The sequence below is a fragment of the Chiloscyllium plagiosum genome, unplaced genomic scaffold, assembly GCF_037043375.1.
Source record: "Chiloscyllium plagiosum isolate Xiang-an unplaced genomic scaffold, Cpla_swu_hap1 HiC_scaffold_5, whole genome shotgun sequence".
Classification (NCBI taxonomy): Eukaryota; Metazoa; Chordata; class Chondrichthyes; order Orectolobiformes; family Hemiscylliidae; genus Chiloscyllium; species Chiloscyllium plagiosum.
In genome coordinates this window covers 51,671,182-51,684,835 of record NW_028270143.1, presented here as the reverse complement: position 1 = coordinate 51,684,835, position 13,654 = coordinate 51,671,182, and the positions used below count along the sequence as shown (strand labels likewise).

The 13,654-nt window shown below is 38.5% G+C and overlaps 1 protein-coding gene across 2 annotated transcripts in view; it reads right to left on the bottom strand.

Moving 5' to 3' along the window:
- The window catches only part of nfx1 (nuclear transcription factor, X-box binding 1), a 71,083-nt gene that overhangs the window by 6,818 nt on the left and 50,611 nt on the right, over positions 1 to 13,654 (bottom strand). For both annotated transcript variants that reach the window (XM_043689966.2, XM_043689967.2), the window contains exons 15-21: positions 12,816 to 12,895; positions 11,310 to 11,540; positions 10,122 to 10,195; positions 7,154 to 7,255; positions 6,474 to 6,515; positions 3,080 to 3,178; positions 2,019 to 2,085 (exon numbers count right to left, since the gene is read on the bottom strand). In XM_043689966.2, coding sequence (XP_043545901.1) covers positions 2,019 to 2,085; positions 3,080 to 3,178; positions 6,474 to 6,515; positions 7,154 to 7,255; positions 10,122 to 10,195; positions 11,310 to 11,540; positions 12,816 to 12,895 — 695 coding nt within the window. The remainder of the gene's footprint in view (positions 1 to 2,018; positions 2,086 to 3,079; positions 3,179 to 6,473; positions 6,516 to 7,153; positions 7,256 to 10,121; positions 10,196 to 11,309; positions 11,541 to 12,815; positions 12,896 to 13,654) is intronic.

The window sequence follows — 13,654 nt, the reverse complement described above, 5'->3', positions numbered from 1 at the left end:
ACAAACACTGCTTTAATTGTTGTATGAAAGCCAAACACTTAATATTTGAAATAAAATGCTAGAAAAACTCAGAAGGACTGGTGAAGTTTTGGTAAGTAAGTTTTGGTCAAGTAGGTTTTCTCTCACCACTTATTGTTGACCCAATCTTGTAACTATGCCCTTCAGGGCCTGACTTAGTAATGCCACTGCTGAGCCACTTTTGGTGGTGGACAATGAAAACGCCCTACCCACAGCACATTCAGTTTCCTCCAAGTGGTGTGCAACAGGAGCAATTGCTGAAGGTGGGCGATTTATTTCCTTTTGCATGTTTGATTTGATGCCGTAAGACTTTATGGGGTCTGAAGTCAATGTTGATGACTCCCAGAGCAACTTCTCCTGACTGTCTACTACTCTGCTGCCATCTCTGCTGGGCCTGTCCTGTTGGTGGAACAGGACCTATCCAGGATGGTGATGGGTGGTGTCAGTGACATTGTGACACTGTTGCTTGACTAGTCAGAGAGCTCTCCCAATTTTGGCACTAGCCCCAGACGTTAATAATGTTGTCTTTGCAGGGTCAACAAAGCTGTTTTTTTTACCATTATAATTTCTGGTGCTGAGATCAATATTAGATGGTTAGTCTGCTTTTGTTTTTTTTTGAGACTCGAGAGATTGGTGCCACGGAGTGACTTACTAGGCCATTTCAGAAGGCAGAGTTTAGATCAGTGGTGCTGGAAAAGCACAGCAGGTCAGGCAGCATCGGAGGAGCAGGGAAATCGACGTTTTGGGCAAAAGCCCTACTTCAGGAATAGAGGGCTTTTGCTCAAAACGTCGATTACCCTGCTCCTCCGATGCTGCCTGACCTGCTGTGCTTTTCCAGCACCACTGATCTAAACTCTAGTTTCCAGCATCTGCACTCCTCACTTTTGCCTATTTCAGAAGGCAGTTGAGAGTCAACCCCATTATCTATGAGTCACATAGCACAGAAACAGACCCCACATTTCAACTTGTCTGCACTAATCAGACATCCCAATCGGACCTCGTCCCATTTGTCAACATTTGGCCCACATCTCTCCAAATCCTTCCTATTAATGTAACCATCCTGATGCCTTTTAAAATGGCATCTCATTCCACACACACACACCACTTTTTCTGCATGAAACAGTTGCCCCTCAGGTACCTTTTAAATCTTTCCCTTCTCACCTTAATCCTATGCCCTCTAGTTTTGGACTGCCCTACTCTAGGAGAAAGACCATTTCTATTTACCCTATCCCACATCCCTCATGTGTTTATAAGGAGAGCCCTCAGCCACTAATGTTCCAAGGAAAATAAACCCAGCTTATTCAACCACTCCCTATAACTCAAACCCTCCAATCTTTGCAACATTCTTGTAAATCTTTTCTGAACCCTCTCAAGTTTAACAACATCCTTCCAATAGGAAGTTGACTAGAATTGTACAAAGTATTTGAAAAGTGACCTAACCAAGTCCTGTACAACTACATGACATTCCAATCCATGTCAGCCAGACTACATGTGCATGGCAGATTTCCTTCCCTGAAGAACATTAATGAACGAGATCAGCTTTTTTGACAGTCAACCAGGGTTTCATGGTCATCCAAAGACTCTTTATTCCAGCTGTTAAGTGAATTCAAATGCCACCAAGTGCTGCGCCTGGCCACCAAAGGGAGGTGGTTCTTTTCCCTCACACCCCTCAAACTCTGCTCCTTGATTAGCAGAAGAAATTTGCAGTGGAGAGAGTTTACCCCTGGTGAACCCACCATCATTTATCCTCAAAAGTTTAATGTCATCTGCCAATTTGATTCTGAGCTAAAATGTGGAAGAGGATGCCACATGCTTTACTACATTGGATGACATATCTCAACTTACTTGGTGAACATTTCCAAAACAGCATGTGGCTTAATGTTGACCACCAGCGATGATAAACTTGTGTGTTCTATTAGCTCTTTTACAGTTAGATCTTTCAAACAGGACATTGTGTTGGAGAGTAATAATAAAGGCACTTTATTAGCTGCAGCACCAACCTTACTAACAGCTTCCACAAGAGTTTTAATTTCTTCTTCCACTTCAGTTACAAACTTCAGATCTTTCCTTTAGTTGAGATTAAAAAGAAAACAGACCTATGACTTATTGCATCAATACATCTCCGAAAACTAAGCACATGCTAATTCCCAGTTGGTTATTAGAAAACTTACTTTTAATCAAGGTAAATTTCCAGGACATGTAACCACCTGATGGATTTGATACTTGTGAACATCATACATTATTTGCAATGGTTTGCATCATTTGTTTACTTCCACAAACAACTGAAAGAACAACAGGAGTCGGCCAAGTCTATTTTGCCATTAAGATCACGGTTGATCTTTATTTTTTACCACTTCAAATGGATTCATTTCTCATCACTTCATTTCAATCCTTTGCTATGTGCATAGGGCCACCATTGCAATTTTATTACAACCACGTATTTAGTTAATGTGACATTGGTACATTTTCTTAAATCTTCCAGTGAAGGAAATAAAAAAAAAATCACCATTTCACCCATTCTAACTGAATGAGATGCCTTAGATTTTTCTATTTTATAAAATGAAAATTGATGTTTGCAGGCCACAATTTAAATTTTATCTAGGCAGAGGGATTGCTTTTTGATAAATGGCACTAATCCATCCAACTCAACATCAACATGTTTACTTATATAAACATTATTTGTGACAAAATGGCACAGACGTTTTCTCTGGCAAAAACCATCCGAGCCCCAGAGAAAAATGACAAAAAAAAAAATCAGTACTACCTTTAGAAACACAAATGATTATAACTAGTAATCTAAACAAAACAAAAACAAAAGATTTTTTACATCTGGTGGGACACAAAACTTGTCTCTTGCTCAGCTGCTTATTGATCAGTTGTAACTCCAGAATTTCAAGCTCTGGTGAAAATTCTATGCCTATCCAGCTTGGACAAATTAGTAAATACAATTATTAATCTATTTGCTTTGTAGCCAAGATGTCAAACACAGATGCGATTTTAAAACTGGTCATCATTTATCTGCACTCCATTTTACATGTGCCCAATACTAATCATCACCTACCTTGCATCCTCTTTTAGACTCTCACTGTATTTGGATCCTAAACTGCGAACATGAAATGGATCGGAGGCAGGGTTAATGTTTAAAGCATCTGCTATTCTCCTGTGAAAAATATACACAGAAACATAAGAAACATTATGAACAGCAAAGAGGAACTCAAACACTTCTGACAGACAGGTTAGCAAACAGCCAACATTGTTATGCATATAAACCAAAAGTTAATGGATCAATACTGTTCGGTTAGCATCCAGGCCAATTTTTAGGGGTCAACTATAGCTCAACGGCAGCATATGTGAATAAAGCCTGCTGGCTCAAGATAAATATCACTTCAGCACAATCTGCAGGCTGACACTGTTTTACTAAAGGAATGCTGCACACAGTCAAACATTCTAACTTCTGGATGCAGTTTTAAGCCAAGGCCCCTATCTGCCTCTCACATGAACTCAAAGATCCTATTACATTTTCTTAAAAGTAACAGAGGAGATCACCTGATGCCCAGGCCAATACTTAGCCTTCATCCAACAACTGCAACTTGTGACATGATCTTTTGTGGAAGCTTCTGGAAATTACCCTATACTTGCAAAGTCCTTCAATTAGGTGAACTTATACTCTTGGCCTTGAGATGAGCATACTACCACTAAGCAAAGGTTAACACTTAACATAGGATAAGGCTGATGGCTAGGGGTTATAGAGTTTTAATGAGTTGATGTTTTTGGAAGATGGCTAGGACAGTCCTAGGAAAAGTGGAGACTTGATAATAAATCTATAGATTACAGTTCCATTAACAGATGAAGTGAAACAGAAGTAGTGAAGACAATGAAATGGAGATGGAAGCCAGTAGCGAAAATTTGAGGGGCAGTGGAAAGATATACCTGGAGGATTATCTGCTTCACATTTTGCATGTATGCTATGTCTTTAAAGATAAAAGATATTGTCCTTCAGAGACTAGGGAATGTTAAAAATAGATCCAGGACAGAATCTAGAAATAACATTGTGGGGATGGTAAGACAATCCATTGCTGGAGATGTGCTAGACAGGAATGGGACCAAAGAAAGACAACGGATCTTCATTGATCTGAAAGGTCGCAGAGAAAGTGAAAAAGAGGGAGAATTTAAAGAAACAGTCATATAGGATATTATTTGCATCTTGACAGAGGTAATTTCAGTTCTATGGCAGAGTAGAAACATCACTGCAAAAGATTTAAACCATGGAGCTGGGAGGCCACATGTTCAAGGACTTAAGAGGAAAGGAAATCAGAGACTATATTAGTTAGTGAGAGCTGGGCAGTGGAAAACAGGAAAGAAGAAAAGACAAAAGCAAAGGACTGTTTTTTGAGCAGAGGTGATGGCAGCCTTGAGAAGAACAAACTCAGCACTCAAGATTTGGAAACCCTTTAAAATGTCAGATGCTATAAAGGGTCAGGAATAAAAGTTGGATGTGATTGGGAATAAATTCACCAATAGCAGAAAAGATGGTTCTGAAAGCTGATTTCCAGGTTACCTGATGACTCAATTCAGTTTACCCTAAAAGTATAGTTGAGGTTTGATCCTCAAATTATGCTGAATCGATTCTCAGTCAGGACAACAGGAAACTCCCTATAAAACTGTCCTCAATATCCCTGGACTAGGAATGAGGAAACACTATTGGCTAGAATACTCAATCTTGACCACTACTCAGTGATCACTATTTGAAATGGATAAATATAGACTTAGGTATGCCTGCTGCAATCAAATAATCCATCAACATTGTCCTAAAAACCTTGCCTCACTACCAAAATTACTTTCTCTTACAAATCCATTGTCACCAGTCTTTTGGAATCTGGTGTTGGCCAGACTGTTACTAGCCACAAATTGAAGGGTTCAGCTCATCAGCCACAGATTTTGTCTGGAGTTATGGCCAAGATAGCGAAGTTAAAATAAAGAAGTCAATATTAAAACAGAAATAGACAGGGGAGTTAGGAAATAGGGAACAGGGAGATTGAAAACAAAAAAATTGGGAAAAATCTCCAATAAGTAAAAGTTCAAAGCCTGTGAAAATTAATTCTCAAGATTATAAAAGGTTGCTTGACGCAATTAAGGCTTATTCCACCACTAAAAGGGTGTTTAGAATGGAACTGCCAGTCAAACACACATTCATGATGATTGTGCACAATGCCACACCATTCAACAGTTAACTGAACAGCTAGATAGTGATGTGTGTAGCTTATGCAAGGACAAAGCAGCGCATAGCACCTTCTGCATTTGACTGTGCAAGTTCTATCTAATTTATGTATAATAAAGGGCAAGTGTCAGTTGTCTATAGGAATATTCCTAAAAGCTTTAAACATTTTTATTGACTATTTGTTAACTCTACATGTTAACATTGCCCAGCACTGGAATGCACACGTCCAAAATAGAAAATAATTTGTTATCTGTGCTTTATGGCAATGTCCATAAATTAAAATTACTTACAAATTAAAGGCAGCTTTTTGCTGTTGAAGTGTTTTGATCATATGAATCAAGTCATATGTTCAACAGCTTAAACGTTCACAGAGCACAGGAACTAAGCTAGTCATATCTTTGCATCAATTCACAACAATAGAATTAAACAGGATGAACATTAATACATGCATCTGTTCATTAAAGCTAAATTGTGATTGGACTGAATCAACTACAAAAATGCAGAACTTAGCAAAAAAGAAAATAAAGGGACAAAAGGTGTTTGGAGAACACAAGCAAACGATATGCCATGTTTAAGAATTTTAGAGGAAGGAAAAACTCCTTGAACACATCCATTCACCTTGCCTGATATCCAGCAGCACCTTAAATGTCCCCAACATCTTGAGATTCAATTACCTCAAAGATAGCTTTTACTTTTCAAATATTCATCATGTTTTGGACAATAGTTTAATTTACTATTCATTAAAGCTCCCAACTCTGTGTTCCCACAAGACTAACATACCTAGAAGATGGTGATTATGTTGGTTTCATGTTATCTAAATTAATGATTTATGCAAAGTAATGAATTTTCTTTTCCTTCCTCCTCCCCTCCCAAACTCTGGAGTTTCTTATTGTTAGATATTGGAACACAAGCTTCTCCAATATTTCCTCATGTGCTCAAGTGTAATGAGCAATCTTCAACAATGAACACGCATCATTTTGATTTTTGGCATCAATAGTTGCACACAGTATTTTAGGGTAAATTAATAAGACTATTCCAGAGTTAAAGCAAATCAAACACTTTAGTGGATGTTGTTTCGATGCATTAATCAATCACAAACTGAAAATCTGTAAACTAAATCAGGCTTGGGCAGTCTTAAGTGAAAAGGCAACATACATTTGGTTTATAGCAATATGAGAACACATTTAATTTTGGAAAATGCATCTCTCATGTCATAGCATGTCATAGAATAACTCACCTATTTCTTTCTACTGCTGCACATTCTTGATCACACTCCAATCTGCATGGAAAAGAAGCAATTTTATAGCAGCACAACCATCCTGACATTAACACTTCAAACATTGATTAGCTACAAAATAAAGTCACTGGATTAGGCTATTCTGCCCATCATTCTGCTCAGCCATTCAAACACCAGCTGATCTGTTTCTCAACCCAATTTTCTTGCCTTCTCCCTATAACCCTTGATTCCCTTACGAATTAAGAACCTATCTTTGTCTGAAATACACAGAATGACTTGAGCTCCACAGCCTTCTGTAGTGAGAATTCCAGATTCCCCGACCCTGGCCCCAGGTGCAGAAATCCCTCATCTGTTCTAGAAGATCAACGCTTTATTTGATACTGTGCCCTTGGGTCCTCATCTCAAAGTGGAAATATCTTTCCCACGTCCATTCGATTCAAGTCTCTAAGTATTCTGTACAACTTTCCACAATTTATTTTTGAGAAATAAGGTTCCTTATAATCAATAATAAACACCATCCAAAATTCAAGCGGTTGAAAATAAAACCATATCATGCTCACCTGGATGAAATAGGTCAGTTATTGTTCAACTTAGTAGCTCTTGGTGCTTTTGCAACTTATTTTACATTTTTGTTTGGAAAATTCCAACTCCACCTCCCAATGCATAAAAGAATGATTTACCTGCTCTGTTTCATTTCTTTCTTAGAAATGAGTTTACTGATTTCCACCGAGTCCCCAAGATGCACATCAGAAAGTTTGCTGGCCATGGAAATAGCAGTTATCCTACATAGAGTGTAAGCAAAAGAACAAGAAGATAAATAAAGAGGATTCATTTTCAAGTTATAATCATAAATGAAAAGAAACAATAAACAACAGGGAACGTGTTCAACTTTGCTCTGGTGAAACAGCATTATAATTCAAGTATTACGACAGTAAATTATTAGAAAGTTTTTTTTGCTGCTTCTCCACTTTGGGCTACCAGTCAGATTAGGGACACAGCTTGCACGTGATATTGAGCTAGGCAGTGAGCATCCCCACCCTTGCTTCCACTAGTGAGCCAGACTGGATATTTAATCAACTTCACATCTGCTGTACTGATGGACTGTCGACATGTCTGACTTATATTGTCAACGTCATAGCAAGGTGTCACTTCCATTCTGAACTTCTACCACAGGCTGTTGCTGAAAACCAGCTTCATCCCACCAATAACTCCTCTCATCTCCTCTCAGGAGACAACTAACAGCATTTTTAAACGCTTCAAACCGGGCAGCAGAATTAGCTCCTCATAACAGGCAGGGTTAGCACAACTCAACACAAAACACGAATGCATTTCCAGCATCTTCTACATTCTCAACTAGCTAAGAGTTTTGGCATTAGCTGTTTCTTCATGTAAAGTGATGACAGGCATAGAGAATTTCACACCCACCATTAAGTATTGCCTTTCAGCAGCTGTCATTTCAAGTCTTAGGATTTGCTCATTAGCTACACGTGATCGACACTTGGCCTCAAAATGATAGAACATATATACAGCAGCTTTCAACATACCAACCATAATTATGCCCTGAACACCCATTCTCACTACACTTATTCATTCGCAATGCTTTTATCTAGCTTCGTTCACAGTCACCTTGGCAAAGGAGTCACCATACGGAGCCAAACAATCAAAAGGTACTCAATTACAATTTCAAAACATGGTCGAGGCCTGAATTTCACATGAATGGAAGAAAATACTCCCTCTCAACGGAGTTATGAATCACGAAAGGAGTACAGTTTGGACCTGCTTGTCTTACAATGCGAATCTGCATTTAGAACATATACCCTTCAGTCCTTGATATTGTGCTGACGTTTTATCCTACTCTAAGGACAAACTAACCTACATATCCTTCATTTTACTATCATCCACGTGCCAATCCAAGAGTCGCTTAAATGTCCTAGATGTGTTGGACTCTATTACTGCTGTGGGCAGTGCATTCCACACATTCACTACTCTGAGTAAAGAACCTATCTGACATCTCCCCAAAACCTTCCTCCAATCACCGTAAAATTATACACCCTTGAGATAGCCATTTCCACCCTGGTAAAAAGTCTCTGGCTATCCACTATCTATGCCTCTCATCATCTTGTAAACCTCTATCAAGTCACCTCTCAACCTTCTTTGCTCCAATGAGTAAAACCTTAGCTCCCTCAATCTTTCTTCATAAGACAGGCAGCATTCTGGTAAATCTCCTCTGCATCCTCTCAGCTTCCACATCCTTCCTATCATGAGGTGGCCAGAAATGAACAATATTCCATATGTGTTCTAACCAGGGATCTGTACAGTTGCACCATAACCTCACTGCTCTTAAACTCAATCCCCCTGCTAATGAAAGCCAACGCACGATACACATTCTGAGCAACTCTATCAACTTGGGAGGCAACTTTGAGAGATCTATGGACATGGATCCCAAGATCCCTCTTCTTCCACACTGCGAACAGTCCTGTATTCAATTTCGACCTTCCAAAATGAATCACTGCACACTTTTGCAGGTTGAACTCCATCTGCCAGTTCTGCATCCTGTCAATATCCCATTATAAACTACAACAGCCCTCCACACTATCCACCAATCTAACAACTTGTGTCATCAGCAAACTTACAACCCACACTTCCACTTCCTCATCCAAGTCATTTATAAAAAGAAAATCACAAAGAGAGGTGTACAAAGTCTTTGTGCCTAAACAGTTCTAAAGACACTCACTAGGATTCCCAGCTTATTTACTTCAGTCAACAACTGGAATAGTCCTTTGAACTTTCCAGATCACTACTTTCAATATTACATACCACAAAGCTTTAATCACAGATTTGAGGCCATCAGCTATCATATACGACTCATGAGTATGCCATTAACACATCAGGTGCAGATATAGGTTTCACAACATGTTTTAGAAAACTGGGGAGTGTATTTGCAATGGAAACTCAAATCTCAGCAAAGTGATTGGTTTTGCTGTAATTAAAAAGCAATGTAATTTTACTTTATTCTGCTCTTAGCCCAACAGCTGGCCTGGTTGGCAACTTGCCAGGCATGAATGCTTGTGATGAAAGATGACAGGCATGGGCTGTAACCCACTATCCCCATCTATTTTGGTAAGATTTTAAGTTGGGAGGAGGAACAGGAGCTGGTGGCCTTGTAATCTGGAAAAATGGTGGGGAGTAAGGATTGGCATTGTGAGCGAGTTGGGGGCAAAGTTACAATCAACCAAATGTGAAAGGTTTACTTGATCTCGTGCATCTCTTGTTCACAAGCAATGCTGTAAGTTCAGGCTTTAATGGGTCAATTTAGTCCAAAACTATTAGGAGTGTCTGACAGTCATATGGACCAACAGGAAAAGCATTTGAGGCCCAATATTAGTATAGGTTTAGAAAAATATAGCTGTATAATTAGAATCGAGGAGTATGCAACCTTTTTGTATTATTTCTACCTTAGGGTACGGCTTATGGTCGATGTTGAAGAAAGGAACTTTGTTTTGAAAAGGTTACCTCCATCCTCAAACACAGGAAAAAAATATTCACTCATCCACGAATAATGAATAATGGCAAAAATGCCTGCCCAACTGTGTATATTTTTTAAAAAATCACGCTTCAGTCTCAGTTGCAAATGGAAGCAGTTCAAACCTCTGGTAATTACTCGAAGCCTCACTGCAGATCATGATCTCTTTTTTCCGTTGACAGCTACAATATAATATTACCTGCAATGCAACAGATGTAATCATGAATATTAGCCTAATGTAGCTACTTTGTACATTTACATCTTTATCAAAAGCCAGAGTATGAAATTCTGACTGCACTGATTAAAAATAATGAAATTACTTGAGTTGGTCCTGGTACTTTGCATTTTTAAAGTATAAAACTTGAATATCTTTAACAAGTTTTCTTGTGCTCAAAACGCAACCAAGTTTACAGTTGGAGTCAAATGATTATTTTCGATGTTCTTTTCCACAGCACTCATACATATTTGCATTCTTTCAAATATTTACAAGCTGACAGGCTAAGAATAATATAAAATGTGACGCTAGAAATCTGAAATAAGAACAACTATTTGGAAAGATTCAACAGGTCAGGTAGCATCTGTGGGGAGAAACAGTTATTTTCAGTTCAATTACGTTTCACCAGAACTGAAGACAGTGACACACATATCTGGGAGGCACTGATCGAATTATGCATTGCATCATGGTTAGGATACAAATGTTGAAACAACAGGACATCTAATTGGTCAAGAAGTTGCACAAGAATTCCATGCCACTACAGCAAAGAACTTAAGTTGTTCCAATGTACCGGTCCAGGCCAACATTCTTCCCTTAGGTTATAAATGAAACACTAACGTGCGTTTCATTACAGCACATTTGCTGTGACACGATTACCGAATTGGGGACACTGTTTCTAAAGTGTAGACTTTTAAAACGTGCTGGCTGTAACATGACTACACCACCAACACTTTAAGCATTGTTTCTAAAGTGTGATTCTTCTATAATGTAGAGTTGTACAAGAACACATTATAGAAGAAGTACCTGCACCAAAAACAGGTCACTCATTCACATACAAATCAAAATAGTGAAGATGCTGGCAGTGTGAAATAAAAATAGCATTTCAATTTTAATTTGCTCATTAACTTGCAGTTTTAGGGACAATTTTGTGCATATATCGGCTGCTTTTTTTGTTTACATATTGTATGATTGCATTTCAAAAGTAACACTCAGGCCTCAAGGTGTTTTCAATCATGTAACAGGTCATGCAAATCCAAACTTTTTATTTCCACAAGGCTAACTTTATTTTCTGAGCAGAAACCACACATAATAAACTTACCTCTGCAGAGCAGGGGGTCTTTGGACAAGGTAAATTTGGGTGGCATGGAGACGAACAAGGATGATTACAGTCAGGTCGTGGAATGATACACAGCTGTTTACATGGTTCTTCAGTGACACAGTCACCTTTGTGACAAATCTTCTTACATTTGTGCATTCCGCAAGGTAAGAGCTTGTTACATGCAAGCCCACAGGAAATGCCAGTCAGATGACAAGGAATATTGCTCCGCATCTGGTAAAGAAAGTGTTCCATTAAATCCATGTAATTCAAATCCATTCCAGATATCATGTTCTGTAATCTAAGCATCTAAATTCTGCATTTGGCTTTGAAAATGGAAAAAAATTAAAAATTTGAAAATAATTGTCCTTGATTTATGCTTTAATATAAACTGACTATCAAAGCACAACTGCATTACACTGATAAGCAGATATGCAAAATAGACAAGTAAATGAATCAAAAATAGGCTGTTGTTTGTAACAAATAACTTTTACATAATTCTCTTCAAATGGAGAAGAAATCATGTCTTCAGTGTGCAGATAGATCTCAGTTAAAATCTAGATCAACAGTAGTTACACTGCTGAAAGACTGCATCCACTATTCCGTTACTACAGGGTCCCTTGCTTGCATTACAACAAAGCATGGAAAAAGACATTGCTCTTCTGTATTGTCTCAATACTTCCCACTCTGATGTATGGTCAACAACCCGAACATGGCTTTTATCTTCATTTTGATTCTAACAGTGAACCTGTAAATTCCCTAATATATTTGTTTGAATTTTGTAATCAGGAATGAAGGACTTGCACTTGAAATCCATTTCAATGATAGAATCAAAGATGTTTCATAGGCTTCTGTACACATTATGATTTGAGAACCTTTTCAGCATGGTTGCCTCTATAGGGAATCTCTGTCTTGTGTGTGATCAGGCCAAGAAACTGTGGGCTAAATTTAACCACTATAGCGGTGATCTGATCAACCAGCCAAAATGTTGGTTGCAACTCTGTGACCATCATTTCCAGGAAATGTGACAGGTTAATTGTCTATTAGGCAGGTTACTGCCTATCAGAATTCCTGCATCTTTAAAAAGGTGAAGAGTCTGCATAGTTGAGGATTACCAGATCAGCCATTATCCCACTGTATAGGAGAGCAAACTCAATGGGTGAATGGCATTCTGCTGCTTCGACGTCTTATTAAAAACATATGCTATTTGTAAGCATTAATAGTGGCTTGCAATTTTTTTTTCAATTTCATTATAAAAACGTACAAAGGATGCAAGTTCATAAATTTCTCAATCTGCTGGATTTCAACTATTCTTTGTATTTGTATTAAAAAGACAGAAGTTGAGATTTTCAAAAAAAAAACGTTTGTGATCAGCGGTCAGCGCTGGACTTACTAAACAAAGCCCGAGAAGAACCGATGTTCTGCAGTTTTGTTTTAAATCTATGGATTTGATAGGGAGTGACATCAAAGTAATTCTGGTTTATTCCCCCCCCGCATCCCCGTACTTACTTCATGCTTTCCCATGCACCATTTTTGAGTGAGATAAGTACAAGGTGGGCATTTCTCCTCATTGTGACAATTGTGGAATACTGTAGGAATATAACAAGATGCACATGAATGACAGTCTAAAATATCCATACACTTCAAAAGTGCACAAAAAGACTGCATGGTCTAATTACAATTCTAATCCAATAAACTAACCGTCATACGGAACCCGGTACATCTGGGTTGAGAACAAGGTCATCAATATATTTAATAGAATATTTGATTAATCTAATTTTCTCCAATGATTGAGCGTATTTATTTTGGATATCACTTGCGGGGGTAAAAGAAATAAATCAAGGTTGCATTTTTATGCCACAACACAGAAATTAGATATCTTTTGCTTTCCAACGCATCTTGTTGTGTCCTGCTTGACAGAGGCATTACTAGGATCAAATTCCTATTTTAAGACAGCAGGCATTGTCTTTTGACTCGACAGATAAAGGAGTTTCAAAAAAGGAGTAGAATTAAAGTTATGCATCAAGAGGATTAACTGGGAGTTGGAGAACCTAGGTCATTTTGCAGCAGGATCTCCATTTTAGAGAACAGAGAGGGACGGGAAGCAGCTAGAAGTGCTTCACTAAGAGATGAATCTTTTCCATCTCTTCCCTCGATGGTGAAGGCCTGATCTAATATCCCAATCTTTTCTCTGCCTTCCCTCGCTTTTGTGATTGATGGCTCCTTTCTTGTCGAAAGGTGAGGCGCTGGAAAAGCACAGCGGGTCAGGGACATCAGAGGAGCAGAGAGTCAATGTTTTAGGCAAAAGCCCTTCATCAGGCTCCTTCCTTGGTCCAGGATCACTTACT